The 14,530-nt window shown below is 38.2% G+C and overlaps 1 protein-coding gene across 1 annotated transcript; it reads left to right on the forward strand.

Annotated features, from left to right (window-relative positions):
• The first annotated feature begins 1,805 nt into the window (after window positions 1-1,805).
• LOC105468493 (zinc fingers and homeoboxes 1) lies at window positions 1,806-9,325 on the forward strand. Its single transcript, XM_011718693.3, has 2 exons — window positions 1,806-4,430; window positions 7,757-9,325. The coding sequence occupies exon 1, from the start codon at window positions 1,806-1,808 to the stop codon at window positions 4,425-4,427; it is 2,622 nt and encodes an 873-aa protein (XP_011716995.2). The 3' UTR covers window positions 4,428-4,430; window positions 7,757-9,325.
• The last annotated feature ends 5,205 nt before the right edge of the window (window positions 9,326-14,530 follow it).

A 14,530-nucleotide genomic window follows, 5' to 3' on the forward strand; every position in this document is an offset into this window, starting at 1 on the left:
GTGGCGGCATTAGATTCTCATAGAAGCACAACCCTATTGTGACTGCACATGCGAGGGCTCTAGGTTGCACACTCCCTGTGAGAATCTAATGCCTGATCTGAGGTGGAACAGTTTCATCCCAAAACTATCTCATCCCCCTGCAGTGCGTGCGGTATTTGGAAAAATGGTCTTCCATAAAACAGGTCCCTGGTGCCAAAAAGGTTGGGGACTGCTGTCCTGGAGGGCACACAGAGAGATCAGTGCATCCAGTGTCCTAACCTAAGGAAGCGCCTGAGCAAGGGTCTGAAAGTGCATTGAATGTCTGTGGATTGTCAGTCATTTCTAGTGTACCTAAAGCATAAGGAAACAGGAGGAAGGAAAGCGGGGTTAGACTAGGTTGTGAAAGGGATTATATGTCTGTCCCACAAGGAGTTTGGACTTTATTCTTTCAACATTGGGGACCTGTATCAGGAGACTGATGTGGTTGGATATGCTTTATAACTTTTGGTAGCACTGTGGCAAGTGCTAAGAATAATGTTTCTGGTAGACCAGGCACGGTGGCTCATGCCTGTAATCCTAGCACTTTTGGAGGCCAAAGTGGACAGATCACCTGAGGTCAGGAGTTCGAGTCCAGCCTGGCCAACATGGTGAAACCCCGTCTCTACTAAAACTACAAAAATTAGCCAGGCGGCTGGTGGCAAGCACCTGTAATCCCAGCTACTCGGGACGCTGAGGTAAGAGAATCGTTTGAACCCAGGAGGTAGAGGTTGCAGTGAGCTGAGATTGCGCCACTGCACTCCAGCCTGGGTGGCAGAGTGAGACTGGTTTTAAAAAAAAAAAAAAAGAGAATGATGTTTCTGAAACTTTGATTATTCATCCTCCATCTTTGCTATTTTTGCCATACTTGAAGCATGCTTTTGGCTGATGAGTTAGACCAGTAGGAAGAAGCGGACATAACTAATGAACTAATGGATTAAATTTCTTGTCTTTTTTTTTTTTTTTTTTGAAACGGAGTCTCACTCTGTTGCCCAGGCTGGAATGTAGTGGCGTGATCTTGGCTTACAGCAATCTCTGCCTCCTGGGTTCAAGTGATTCTCCTACCTCAGCCTCCGGACAAGCTGGGACTACAGGCACCTGCCACTGCACCTGGCTAATTTTTGTATTTTTAGTAGAGATGGAGTTTCACCATGTTGGCCACGCTGAATTTCTTACACACTTAATGGCCATAATATTTTAGTAGCTGTGAATGTTTTTTATAGTGTTAAAGTTCCTCCCTTGTTAACATTGCCATTTCACATTAATAGTAGTGTGCTTGCCAAAGCAGGCCCTTTCCCCCTTGTCTTCTAATATATAGCTGGCTAAAAAATTCAAATGAATAAGCTTGTGGCTGACCCAAGGTAAAGTACTTAACGTTCAGTAAGTTAGTTGGCTTGGAGACATTTATTTTGATCTTCAGAGGACATTTTTTCTGATTCTTATCTTATTCTAGATCTTTATAACTGAGCTATCCAGCCACTTCATATAAGTGAACTATAACTATAATTTGTTTAAAAGATCATAGTTACTTGTTTTAAAACATGTTTAAATTTATTTTAATGTAGGTGATTGGAGTTGTGCTTCAAAAATTTCAGAAATTCAACAGTATTTTATCTGCCAACAATAAGCTCTTTACTTGATTGCACCATGAGAAAGCTGCTAATGAGACTTGTCGAGCACAAAAATGGACTTGAAGAACGAAAAGCCATTGTTTTCAAATGAAGAACACTGAACAGTTTTCAGCCTCGATGCTTTTTAATCACCACTGAGCTTTTCCTCATAACATCAGAATGGCAAGCAGGCGAAAATCAACAACACCTTGCATGGTCCTTGCCAGTGAACAAGATCCAGACCTTGAGTTGATATCAGATTTGGAGGAAGGTCCTCCTGTACTTACACCTGTAGAAAACACCAGAGCAGAGAGTATCTCAAGTGATGAAGAAGTTAATGAATCTTTGGATTCAGACAATCAGCAAAATAAAAAAGTTGAAGGTGGATATGAATGTAAATATTGTACTTTTCAAACTCCAGATCTAAATATGTTTACTTTTCATGTGGATTCAGAACATCCCAACGTAGTGCTAAATTCATCCTATGTTTGTGTCGAATGCAATTTTCTTACCAAAAGGTATGATGCACTTTCTGAGCATAATCTGAAATATCACCCAGGAGAAGAGAATTTTAAGTTGACTATGGTGAAACGTAATAACCAGACAATCTTTGAACAAACAATAAATGATCTGACTTTTGATGGTAGTTTTGTTAAAGAGGAGAATTTAGAGCAAGCAGAACCTACAGAAGTTTCTTCTTCAGGAATATCTATCAGTAAAACTCCTATCATGAAAATGATGAAAAATAAAGTGGAAAACAAACGGATTGCAGTTCATCATAACTCAGTTGAGGACGTTCCTGAAGAGAAAGAGAATGAAATCAAACCAGACCGTGAAGAAATTGTAGAAAACCCAAGTTCTTCAGCTTCTGAATCGAATACAAGTACTTCCATTGTAAACAGAATACATCCAAGTACTGCCAGCACGGTAGTGACACCAGCAGCAGTTCTTCCTGGATTGGCACAGGTGATAACTGCTGTATCTGCTCAGCAGAATTCTAATTTGATTCCCAAAGTCTTAATCCCTGTTAATAGCATTCCCACCTACAATGCTGCATTGGATAACAATCCCCTTTTACTTAACACCTATAACAAATTCCCTTATCCAACAATGTCAGAAATTACAGTTCTTTCTGCTCAAGCAAAATATACAGAGGAACAGATCAAGATATGGTTTTCAGCCCAACGTTTAAAACACGGTGTTAGTTGGACTCCTGAGGAAGTAGAGGAGGCAAGAAGGAAACAATTCAATGGAACAGTGCATACTGTACCTCAGACCATAACTGTTATTCCTACACACATTTCCACAGGGAGTAATGGTTTACCATCTATTTTACAGACATGCCAAATAGTTGGTCAGCCTGGTCTGGTCCTTACTCAAGTGGCTGGAACAAACAGCTTGCCAGTTACAGCACCTATAGCCTTGACAGTGGCAGGCGTTCCAAGTCAAAATAATGTACAGAAAAGTCAGGTACCTGCTGCTCAGCCTACTGCAGAAGCAAAGCCAGCAACAGCAGCAGTTCCAGCTTCTCAAAGTGTCAAACATGAAACTGCATTGGTAAACCCTGATTCATTTGGCATTCGGGCGAAAAAGACAAAAGAGCAACTGGCAGAATTAAAAGTTAGCTACCTTAAAAATCAGTTTCCCCATGATTCAGAAATTATCAGACTTATGAAAATAACAGGCCTGACAAAAGGAGAGATTAAAAAATGGTTTAGTGACACAAGGTACAACCAGAGAAATTCAAAGAGTAATCAGTGCTTACATCTCAACAATGATTCCTCTACCACCATTATTATAGACTCCAGTGATGAAACCACGGAATCCCCATCTGTTGGTACTGCACAGCCTAAGCAATCCTGGAATCCTTTTCCTGACTTTACTCCCCAAAAATTTAAAGAGAAAACTGCAGAGCAGCTTCGTGTCCTTCAGGCAAGTTTTCTCAACAGCTCTGTACTTACAGATGAAGAATTAAATAGGTTAAGGGCACAAACCAAACTTACCAGAAGAGAAATCGATGCTTGGTTTACAGAGAAGAAGAAATCAAAAGCTTTAAAGGAAGAGAAAATGGAGATAGATGAAAGTAATGCAGGTAGTTCCAAAGAAGAAGCTGGAGAAACTTCTCCTGGAGATGAATCTGGTGCACCTAAGTCAGGGAGTACAGGCAAGATATGTAAAAAAACACCTGAGCAGCTGCACATGCTTAAGAGTGCATTTGTCCGGACACAGTGGCCATCACCAGAAGAATATGACAAGTTGGCCAAAGAAAGCGGGCTTGCTAGAACAGACATAGTTAGTTGGTTTGGGGACACCCGTTATGCTTGGAAGAATGGAAACTTGAAATGGTACTACTACTATCAGAGCGCCAATTCAAGTAGTATGAATGGTCTGTCTTCCCTTAGGAAAAGAGGGAGAGGGAGACCCAAAGGACGGGGAAGAGGAAGACCACGTGGGCGGCCTAGAGGAAGCAAAAGAATTAACAACTGGGACAGGGGACCATCACTCATAAAATTTAAAACTGGAACTGCAATACTTAAGGATTATTACCTGAAGCACAAGTTTCTTAATGAGCAAGACCTTGATGAACTTGTTAACAAATCACATATGGGCTATGAGCAGGTCAGAGAGTGGTTTGCAGAAAGACAGAGAAGATCAGAATTAGGTATAGAATTATTTGAGGAAAATGAGGAGGAAGATGAAGTTATTGATGACCAGGAAGAGGATGAAGAAGAAACAGATGATAGTGACACTTGGGAACCTCCACGACATGTGAAACGGAAGCTTTCTAAATCAGATGACTGAAATGTAAGTTATGTAAATTTTTAATCTGTGTATATGTTCATCAACCACATACATTTTGAACCATCACCTTGTTGTATCAGTCATCTTCATTTTTGATAGTTTTTTCTGAAGTAGTTTTTCTTTTCCCTAATAAGTCTAGGTACCACTAGTATAGCCAAGAGATAAATGATTATCATGCGTAGTTTTATTATTATTATGTAGAGTTTAATGTCTTAATTACTAGTTTTCATATGAATTGGGTTTTTTTTTACTTTGTTTTGAAGGAAAGTTACCCAGTCTCAATGAAGGGAGACTGGCGGTCGGGTTGAGGGGATTCACAAACAAATACTAAAGATAACTAAAATGTATTTATTGCAACGCCCCCTTCACTAAAGCTTCATTTTTTGCCTATTTAAGGAAAGAATTCAAAAATGAAAACTAAAAGGAAGGGGAAAAGTACACCAAAGGAAAGACCACAGGGTTGAGGATTGCACAGTTTTTTTAGGAAACTAGGTGAAAATGGGTATCTTTTTTTCTTCATTGCATTGCTCTCAAAACTTTATTCGATTTTTAACTAGAGTTAAAATGTTTTATGTATTTATGAAATTACTCGGTATCTTTTTAGTAATTTATAAAATTACTCAATATCTTTTTCTGTTAAAAGTCAAAGGTCTGTTTTAGGCCATATATAAATTCATGTTTGCTTAGGTAGCATCTCTCTTTGAAAACTGTGATATAAATTATTTCTGTTTTAGAGATCAAAAGGCAAATAACAGATTTGATATTAACCCAATTACTTAAAATATCTTTTCATTCTTTGGTATAAAACAAACCTACCAGCACTAACATTGTATTTGATTTAAAGTATATCTCTGTAGTCTTAAAAATGCAAATAAATATGGCTTAAATTTGAAAGGTTTTGGCATGTTCCTTAAATCTTAGTTATATAAATTGGATTAATTAAAGTTGTACTGTAGTTGCAAATCAGATACCTGCTTTGGAGTTAGGAATTGAATTTTTAATACTTCTGGAATTTAATAACATAGTTTTGTTCTTTGCTATTCTTTGTTTTGGAGTGTTCCAGGGTAAAAGTACACTGTTTTGAAAACAATGCAGTTGTCATGAAATGTTTGTGTATGTCTGTCAGTAGTCCAAATAGCATCTTGCTATCAGAAATGACTGCAGTGTTCTCAAACAGTAAGAAAGGAAATGAGACGTTGACCCTCATTATTATTTTACAAGTGAGCATGCTTACTTATTTCCTTGGCTTTTTGCATCGGTATCCCATCCCCTACTTCTATGCTTTCTTATTCTGTGCAGTTTTTCCTTAATTCCCTTATATCTCCTCTCTGGTTTTATTTATTTTAACAATTATTTATAGAGAGCTTAATGTGTGCCAGGCACTGTTCTTACTGTCTGGCAATCCTTTTTCAGGTTTTCTCCTTGTTAATATTTTTTAAGGGATAACAGATGAAACTAAAAATGTACCTATTTTAATAAGCAGTATAAATATCATTCCAGGTTATAGGGTATAATGTAATCATTTTAAGTTATAAGAATTTAAACAGTTTTGTACAGCTTTATCCTGAAGTGCAGCCCTCCATTTCCTAATGTCAGAAATCTTCAGAGCAGGCTTTCTTCTGACCCAGATACATAAAATATTTTTAACGGCCTTTTTTTTTTTTTTATTGCTAAACACAAGAATGTGCACTCAGCCAAGATTAAATCAACAAATTTGTTGCTGCAGTGAATGTTGTTGTAACCTCTGCAATGATTTTTTTGGGGACTTGCAGTCTTTCAAAAATAATGCGAATTTTTTAGTACAATTTAGTTTGACCTTTAAGTTTGTATAGATAATTCTTATGTTATGTATTAACACTGTAATGGATACTAATTCTGGTCAGAAAATTCACCTAAAGCTACAGTTTTCAAAAAATTATATGATGTATGCTATACATGCACTGTATTAGTCCATTTTCACACTGCTATAAAGAACTACCTGAGACTGGGTAATTTATGAAGAAAAGAGGTTTAGTTGACTCACAGTTCTGCCGGCTTAACAAGAAGCATGACTGGGAGGCCCCAAGAAACTTACAGTCATGGCAGAAGGTGAAGGGGAAGAAGGGTAAGCAAGCACATCTCACCATGACCGAACAGGAGAGAGAGCAAAAGGGGATGTTCCATACAACTTTCAAACAGCCAGATCTCGTGAGAACTCACTCACTATCATGAGAACAGCCAGAAGGGAAGTCCGCCCGCCCCCATGATTCAGTCACCTCCCACCAGGCTCCCTCCCCCAACACGCCCTGATTAAAAGTTATGTATGGGCTTATACAATTTCAAATGTAAAAACAGCCTATTTACATGTGTTGAAACAATAAGATTTTGTGGTATCACTGTCCCTTAATAGTTACAATTCACGGTAAGATTTGGGTGGGGACCCAGAGCCAAACCATATTATATACATTTGTGGTAGCATAGAAGCATGCCTTGCTTTTTAAATACACAAAAGTCTAAATTTATAAAACATCAAGTTACCATTGGCTTAGTAAAATAATTTTTCAGTTATAAGAGGATTCACCATAGCCTTCTCTAAACAGTTATTTCTTCATTTAAATATTCTTCAATTTACCAAAAAAGTTACCAACCTTCCCAAAATAGTTATTACAGGAAGTGAGGTACATATATATCTTTTGTAGGCCGGGTGCGGTGGCTCAAGCCTGTAATCCCAGCACTTTGGGAGGCCGAGGCGGGCGGATCACGAGGTCAGGAGATCGAGACCATCCTGGCTAACACGGTGAAACCCCGTCTCTACTAAAAAATACAAAAAAACTAGCCGGGCGAGGTGGCAGGCGCCTGTAGTCCCAGCTACTCGGGAGGCTGAGGCAGGAGAATGGCGTAAACCCGGGAGGCGGAGCTTGCAGTGAGCCGAGATCCGGCCACTGCACTCCAGCCTGGGTGACAGAGCGAGACTCCGTCTCTAAAAAAAAAAAAAAAAATGTTTTGTAGCTTATATAGAAATAGAAAAAAGTACAAGTCTTTAGATTTCATAGTCTGCTTATTACAGATGCTGACAATGAAATATATACTCCCTGCTAATACAATTTTAAATTAATTATTACATAAAGGTGATAAGTGTTTATAAGCAAATCTAGCATATGAAGAACATATACATAGATGAGTTGCACACAAAGTCTAGTGTATTGTGTGAGACCTGTGGCAGGTGATTTCAAGAGAATACAAAAGATGTATTTTCATGAATAATTGATACTTTTATTTCTAAAAGTAGTAAAAATTAAAATGCGGTTTTCTTTAAATTTTCAGTTTTTTATGATGTTTTTCTTTTATAGCTGCCTAAAACGTTGAAGGAGAATCAATTCTTCAACTCAAGATGTCTGATTTACTGTGAATTGGCCCAATCTTTGATGACATTGAAAACGTTTTGGGGCATACACACTCAAAAAACAGGATCCAATACCCAAAAGAAATGGAACTTAATGTTGTGCCAAAGTTAAACTACTGCAGTTGGTGGAAGTTCTGCAATGTAAATAGAACACTAATTAAAAAACAACTTGTAAAAATTCAATTTAAATTTTAATACAGTACATTTTTATTCTAATATGATGGAGACATTCTGAATCTTAGACTTTCTGAGGGGGTTTAATGACCACTAGAGCTTGTCCTCATATTCAGTCCAGCTTAATACTGTGTGTCTAGTAAGATGGGCTATATTGCCTCTATTCTTTGAGATGTGATTAAGCTTAGAACTTTGACCAAAAATTTTACAGTAAAAATTGTTAGGAATGGGTAAAAAAACCAAACCCTGATTTATTACTATGTCTTATTTATCAGACCCTGCACTAAGATTAAAAGTTGTGCATGGGCTTATACAATTTCAAATGTAAAAACAGCCTATTTATATATGTTGAAACAATAAGATTTTATGGCTTCACTGGCCCTTAATAATTGGATCCTTCATTAAACACATTCATGGATACCACTGTTTCTACTGTTACTTGTTCCATTAGAAACTGATTTGCTTTTCTTAAACTGAAGGTGATTAATTCTGAAGAAGGAAAAGAAACTGGCATGATAACTTGGATAGGGAGAAACTTTGAAATAAATACTGCACCAAAAAATGTGAAAAATAATCATGTAGTAAATATATACTTAGTGTTTTCTTACAATCGTGGAAATCAGAAATGTTTATACAGGTGTCAGATCAGAATTTTTAAGAGTTATCTTTCAGTGAAATTCTACTTTTATAACAATTTCAGTGAATAGAGAAAAAATTCTGAACTGATCATAATGAGTTAAAAGTTAGCTTTTCACTTATGAATCATGGGAGTGTTAACTGTTAACTCGGCGTATCAGGAGACTGAAAGTTCATACTAACTTACAAACTTTGTAAAGACTGGTGCTGTTCATTCATGTTGAGAAGAACCCTTTCTTTTGTGACCATAGGACCATTTTTCAAAACGCGCTTTCTTCGTAGAAGAAATGTTCAGTTTAAATTAGCTTTGGATTTTAACATGTTTTTCTGAATGACCAGATGTAGGCTTGGCCAGTTTATTTTCTCTAATTTAATGAATAATAAATATTAAGCTCTTGGTTAAATGTTTTTCAGCCATTGAAAATGTTATGAAAAAGCCTTGAATATGCATGCTGCTTTCATTTTTATAAACTTTTTATTTTTTAACTATAGCTTTATTAGTAATTCCAAAATGCTGCAATGTAGCTGATTTCCTCACTCAGACAGCTGGCTTTGTGGGTGGCTTTTTTCATACTATTGTTAACTTTTTTAAAAAAGAAGCAATGTAAAGACTGTAATGCACTAAGCTTTTTTTTCTTTTACACGTTTAAAAACTTCTTAAAGCACTCTGTAATATAATGATTAAATTGCTCCCTTTTATAAACCATTGCTAATGTGGTCTGAGTTTTGTTTGACAATAATTTTAATGTTCTCAAAATTTGAAATGTCAAGTATTAGAAATGAAGCCTTTGAATATATTTGTTTCCCTTGCAATATGTTAACTCTGTGTAGCTGTAAATAACTATTAATAAATTTCCCTCATCTCTTTTATAGGCCTGATAAAATTCTTCTCTGACGTTTGCTAGCTTTTAAATACATTTATTTGACAGAGCAAAAGAACCCTCTTCTGGTTGATTGTGACCTTGAATACAAAATAAAAGTTAGTAGTGATTAGTAGTTTACAGTGACCTTTTTTTTCATTTTATTAACGAAGTCAATTTTTAAAACATTGTGGTAAAGCATGTATCACATACTATTTGCCATTATACCAGTTTTTAAGTATAAATTCAGTGGCATTAATTATATTCACAATGCTGTACCACCTTCACCACTATTTCCAAAAGTTTTTCATCACTCCAAACAGAAACTCGGAACCATTAAGCAATAACTCCCCATTCCTTCCAGCCCCTGGTAACCTCTAATCTACTTTTTGTCTCTATGAATTTGTGTATTCTTGATATTTCAAAGAAGTAGAGTCCTACAATATTTGCCCTTTTGTGTCTGGCTTATTTCACTTACAGTTTTCAAGGTTCATCCATGTTGTAGCATATATCAAGACTTTGTTTCTTTTCATGGCTGAATTATGTTTTATTATGTGTGTGTGTGTGTGTGTGTGTGTCTATACACATATGCACTTCCCCCTACACACATTTTGTTTATCCATGTATCTGTTGATGGAAACTTTTTTCCCACCTTTTGGCAATTGTGAATAATGCTGCAGTGAACATTGGCATACAAGGATCTGAGTACCCATTTTCAGTTCTTTTGAGTATATCAAGGAGTAGTATTCCTGAATCATGTGGTATTCTGTGTTTAATTTGTTGAGGAACCACCAAACTCTTCCACAGTGCCAGGATGTTCTCTGAAGCATCTGTACCATTTTACATTCCACTAGCAATATACAAGCATTCCAGTTTCTCCACATTTTTGCCAACACCTTTTGTTTTCAGTTTTAAAAAGTCATTATAAGCCCAGTGTGATGGTCTGTGTCTGTAGTCCCAGCTACCAGGGAGGCTGAGGTGGGAGGATCACTTGAGTCTAGGTGTTTGAGGCCAGTGAGAGCAATACAGTGAGACCCCATTTCTAAAAATAAAAAAATAAAAATTATAGCCATCCTAGTAAGTATAAAGTAGTGTCTCATTGTGGTTTTGATGTGCATTTCCCTAATGAAGAATGATAATGTCATTAGGAAAATGCAAATCAAAACCACATCTTTTCACATAATTATTTATATATCTTCCTTTGAATATATTGAAAGTCTGTTCAATCCTTTGCCCAGTTTTTAATGGGGTTGCCTTTTTGTCGTTCAGTTTTAGCTCTTTATATGTTCTGGATGTTACAGCTTTATCAGATACAGATGCTTCTTGACTTAGAATGGAGTTCGTCCTGATAAACCCATTGTAAGTTAAAATTTTTATAAGTTGAAAATGCATTTAATACCCTGATGAACTCACCATAAACTTGAACTATCATAAATTATTACTATTTTTTAAGACGGAGTCTCACTCTGTCACCCAGGCTGGAGTGCAACCTCTGCCTCCTGGTTTCAAGCGATTCTCATGCCTCAGCCTCCCAAGTATCTGGGATTACAGGTGCCCGCCACCATGCCCAGCTAATTTTTATATTTTCAGTAGTGACGGGGTTTCACCATGTTGGCCAGACCAGTCTCAAACTCCTGACCTCAGGTAATCAACCCACCTTGGCCTCCCAAAGTGCTGGGATTACAGGCATGAGCCACTGCACCCAGCCACAATCATAAATTATAAATCCACGTGTTCCTCAGTTTACCATGGGGTTAGGTTACCATGGGATTATGTGTTAGTAAATCCATCTTAAGTTCATCATCATTTGGGGACTGTCTGTATTACGATTTGCAAATAAGTTGATCCTCATCATGGATTCTGTATATGCAAATTTGCCTACACATTAAAATGTATTTGTAACCCCCAAATCAGTACTCATAGTACTTTCTTGGTCATTCCTGCACATACACAGAATGGAAAAAAACATTGTGTTGCTCAGTGCACATGTTCCCAGCAAAGGTCAACCAAAGAGATGCTTTGCCTTGTTTCAGGTCTCATACTGTAGAGATCTGAGTGTGTGTGTGTGTACATAGGAATTAAAAAGCATCCTTTTTGTAGTCTATTTATTACTGTGTTTTCCATATTTTTCTGCTTTCTGCAGTTTAAAATGGTCCCAAGTGTAGTGCTGAAGTGCTGTCAGTGTTTCTAAATATTAGAAGGCTGTCATGTGCCCTATGGAGAAAATGTGTGTTAGATAAGCTTCATTCAGGCATGAGTTACAGTGCTGTTGGTCATGAGTTCAGTGTTAATGAATCAACAGTATTAAATGAGGTGTCTTTAGGCTGGGCACGGTGGCTTATGCCTGTAATCCCAGCACTTTGGGAGGCCGAGGCTGGTGGATCACAAGGTCAGGAGATCGAGACCATCCTGGCTAACACGGTGAAACCCCATCTCTACTAAAAAGTTACAAAAAAATTAGCTGGGCGTGGTAGTGGGCACCTGTAGTCCTAGCTACTGGGGAGGCTGAGGCAGGAGAATGGCGAGAAACTGGGAGGCAGAGCTTTCAGTGAGCCAAGATCAAGCCACTGCACTCCACCTTGGGCAACAGAGCGAGACTCTGTCTCAAAAAAAAAGGGGGTCTTTAAACAGAAAAATACAAAACATGGTGCTGTTTTGATTGTTTGATATATATTGTGACCAGAGGCTCGCAGGACCCTAACCCTCGGAGCATGTATTGAGGATTTGCTAATTCAGTGTGACTTTATAGAATGTAATAACTGAATAATGAGAATTAACTATTTTTCTCATTCTATAGGCTGTATTTTCATTTTCTTGATAATGTCCTTTGATACACAAAAAGTTTTAAGTTTTCTGGAGCCCAGTTTATCTATTTTTTTTGTTGTTGCTTGTGTGCTTTTGGTGTCATATCTAAGAATCTATTACCAGGCTGGGCGCGGTGGCTCATACCTATAGTCCCAACGCTTTGGGAGGCCAAGGCAGGTGGATCACCTGAGGTCAGGAGTTCAAGACCAGCCTGGCCAACATGACAAAACCCCATCTCTTCAAATATAAAAAAATTAGCTGGATGTGATGGCACACTCCCGTAATCCCAGCTACTCAGTAGGCTAAGGCAGGAGAATCACTTGAAACCAGGAGGTGGAGGTTGCAGTGAGCTGAGATCACCACTGCACTCCAGCCTGGGTGATAAACCGAGACTCTGTCTCAGAAAAAAAAAAAAATTACCAAATTCAAGGTCATGAATAATTTTCTTCTAAGGGTTTTATGATTTTAGCTCTTATATTTAGGTCATTAATCCATTTTGAGTTAATTTCTTAATATGGTGTGAGGCAGGGGTCCAACTTCATTCTTTTGCATGTGGTAATCCAGTTGTCCCAGCATCATCTGTTGAAGCAATTATTCTTTCCCCCATTGAATGGACTTGGGACCCTTGTCAAAAACCAATTGGCTATAAATGTGTGAAGGTTTACCTCTGAACTCTTAGTTCTGTTCCATTGGTTGATATTTCTATCCTTATGCCAGTACCACATTGTTTTAATTAATGTAACTCTGTGGTAAGCCCAAGCTGGAGAGGCCGTGTTTGGGATGTGTACAAACAAGGCAGAGAAGTCACTCTGCCTAGACACACAGAAGAAATGAGAGTACCTAAGGCGCTAGAATATGGGGCAGGCAGAACCAGCCAGTGACAGACATGGTTCTCCACGTCTTCATGAAGCTCTGCCATTTTGTTTTCGGGGGATATTTAACAACATGTCAAATAAAGTTGACTTTGAACTGATCTACTCACTACCTGGGACTTTGGACAAGTTACCGCTCAGATCCTATTAATATTTCCTTATCTGTAAAAATGGGAATAATAACATCTAAACTCAGATTATGAGAATAAATAAAAATAATAGGGTGCCCATAGCATGACCTCATTATAGATGCTCAATAAATGTTGGTTCTTTCCCTCCCCTACTTGTAGATAGGACATGAACTTCTGACTTAGAACTGATAAGTGCTCCTCTGCTCCTTTTGCCATTTCCTGGTTCTCGCTCTCTCTTTTTTTGAGACGTCGTTTCGCTCTTGTTGCCTAGGCTGGAGTGCAATGGTGCGATCTCAGCTCACCACAACCTCCTCCCGGGTTCAAGTGATTATCTGCCTAAGCCTCCCAAGAAGCTGGGATTACAGGCATGCGCCACCACGCCTGGCTAATTTTGTATTTTTAGTAGAGACAAGGTTTCTCCATGTTGGTCACACTGGTCTTGAACTCCCTATCTCAGGTGATTTGCCCGCCTCAGCCTCCCAAAAAGTGCTGGGATTACAGGCATGAGCCACCTTTCCCAGCTCCTTTCTTTTATTTACCCATTCACCCATCCATTCAACAGGATTTGGATCTCCATAAATCAAACACATTTATTGCAGTGGTCTGAGCTAATCCCTGACTGGGGGCTGAGTTGACAAGATTGAAAAAGACACCACCTCTAACCTCCAACAGTCCACACAGAGTGCTAAATGCCACCGTGGATAGATAGAAGCATGGAAGAATTACAGGAAAGAAGGATGGCTGCCTGGAGGAGGTGGTGGTTACCTTGTGATAGGGAACTCAGTCACCTCAATCAAAAATCAGATTTTTATAGATAAAAGTCTACAGAAACAGGTTTTAATTGCAACCACACAATTTTAGATACTTGCAGAATTCTAGTTTCCTAACACTGCCTAACACTTGGCATTTCCTTAGTGTATGAGGTGGATTTAACAGTTACAGAGCATATAATGCCCTTCTATTTTATTGGTTTACTTTTTTATAATGACATTACCCTAGCGCCTCTCTATCAAATGAGGCAGAGGTGTGTAACTTGGGGTCCCAGACCCCGGGTCCTCAGTAGTGATAGGAGTCTTTGAAGTGTTTTCATTATTGCCTGAGGTCCGATGCTAATCATATTTTACCTTTCTTCAGGCTTCCCAGGGCCCTAACAGCTGCTGCTTTGCTTTCAAGTGGAATTCTAATGTACAGTGAGGCAATGCTGGTAGACTTAGGCTGGGTAGAAGTTTGGATTGGCTGTTAT

This window comes from Macaca nemestrina, chromosome 8, assembly GCF_043159975.1.
Source record: "Macaca nemestrina isolate mMacNem1 chromosome 8, mMacNem.hap1, whole genome shotgun sequence".
NCBI classification, from domain to species: Eukaryota; Metazoa; Chordata; class Mammalia; order Primates; family Cercopithecidae; genus Macaca; species Macaca nemestrina.

Coding starts and splice junctions, on each gene's coding strand:
- LOC105468493 (XM_011718693.3), top strand. CDS start 1,806: ATGGCAAGCAGGCGAAAATCAACAACACCTTGCATGGTCCTTGCCAGT.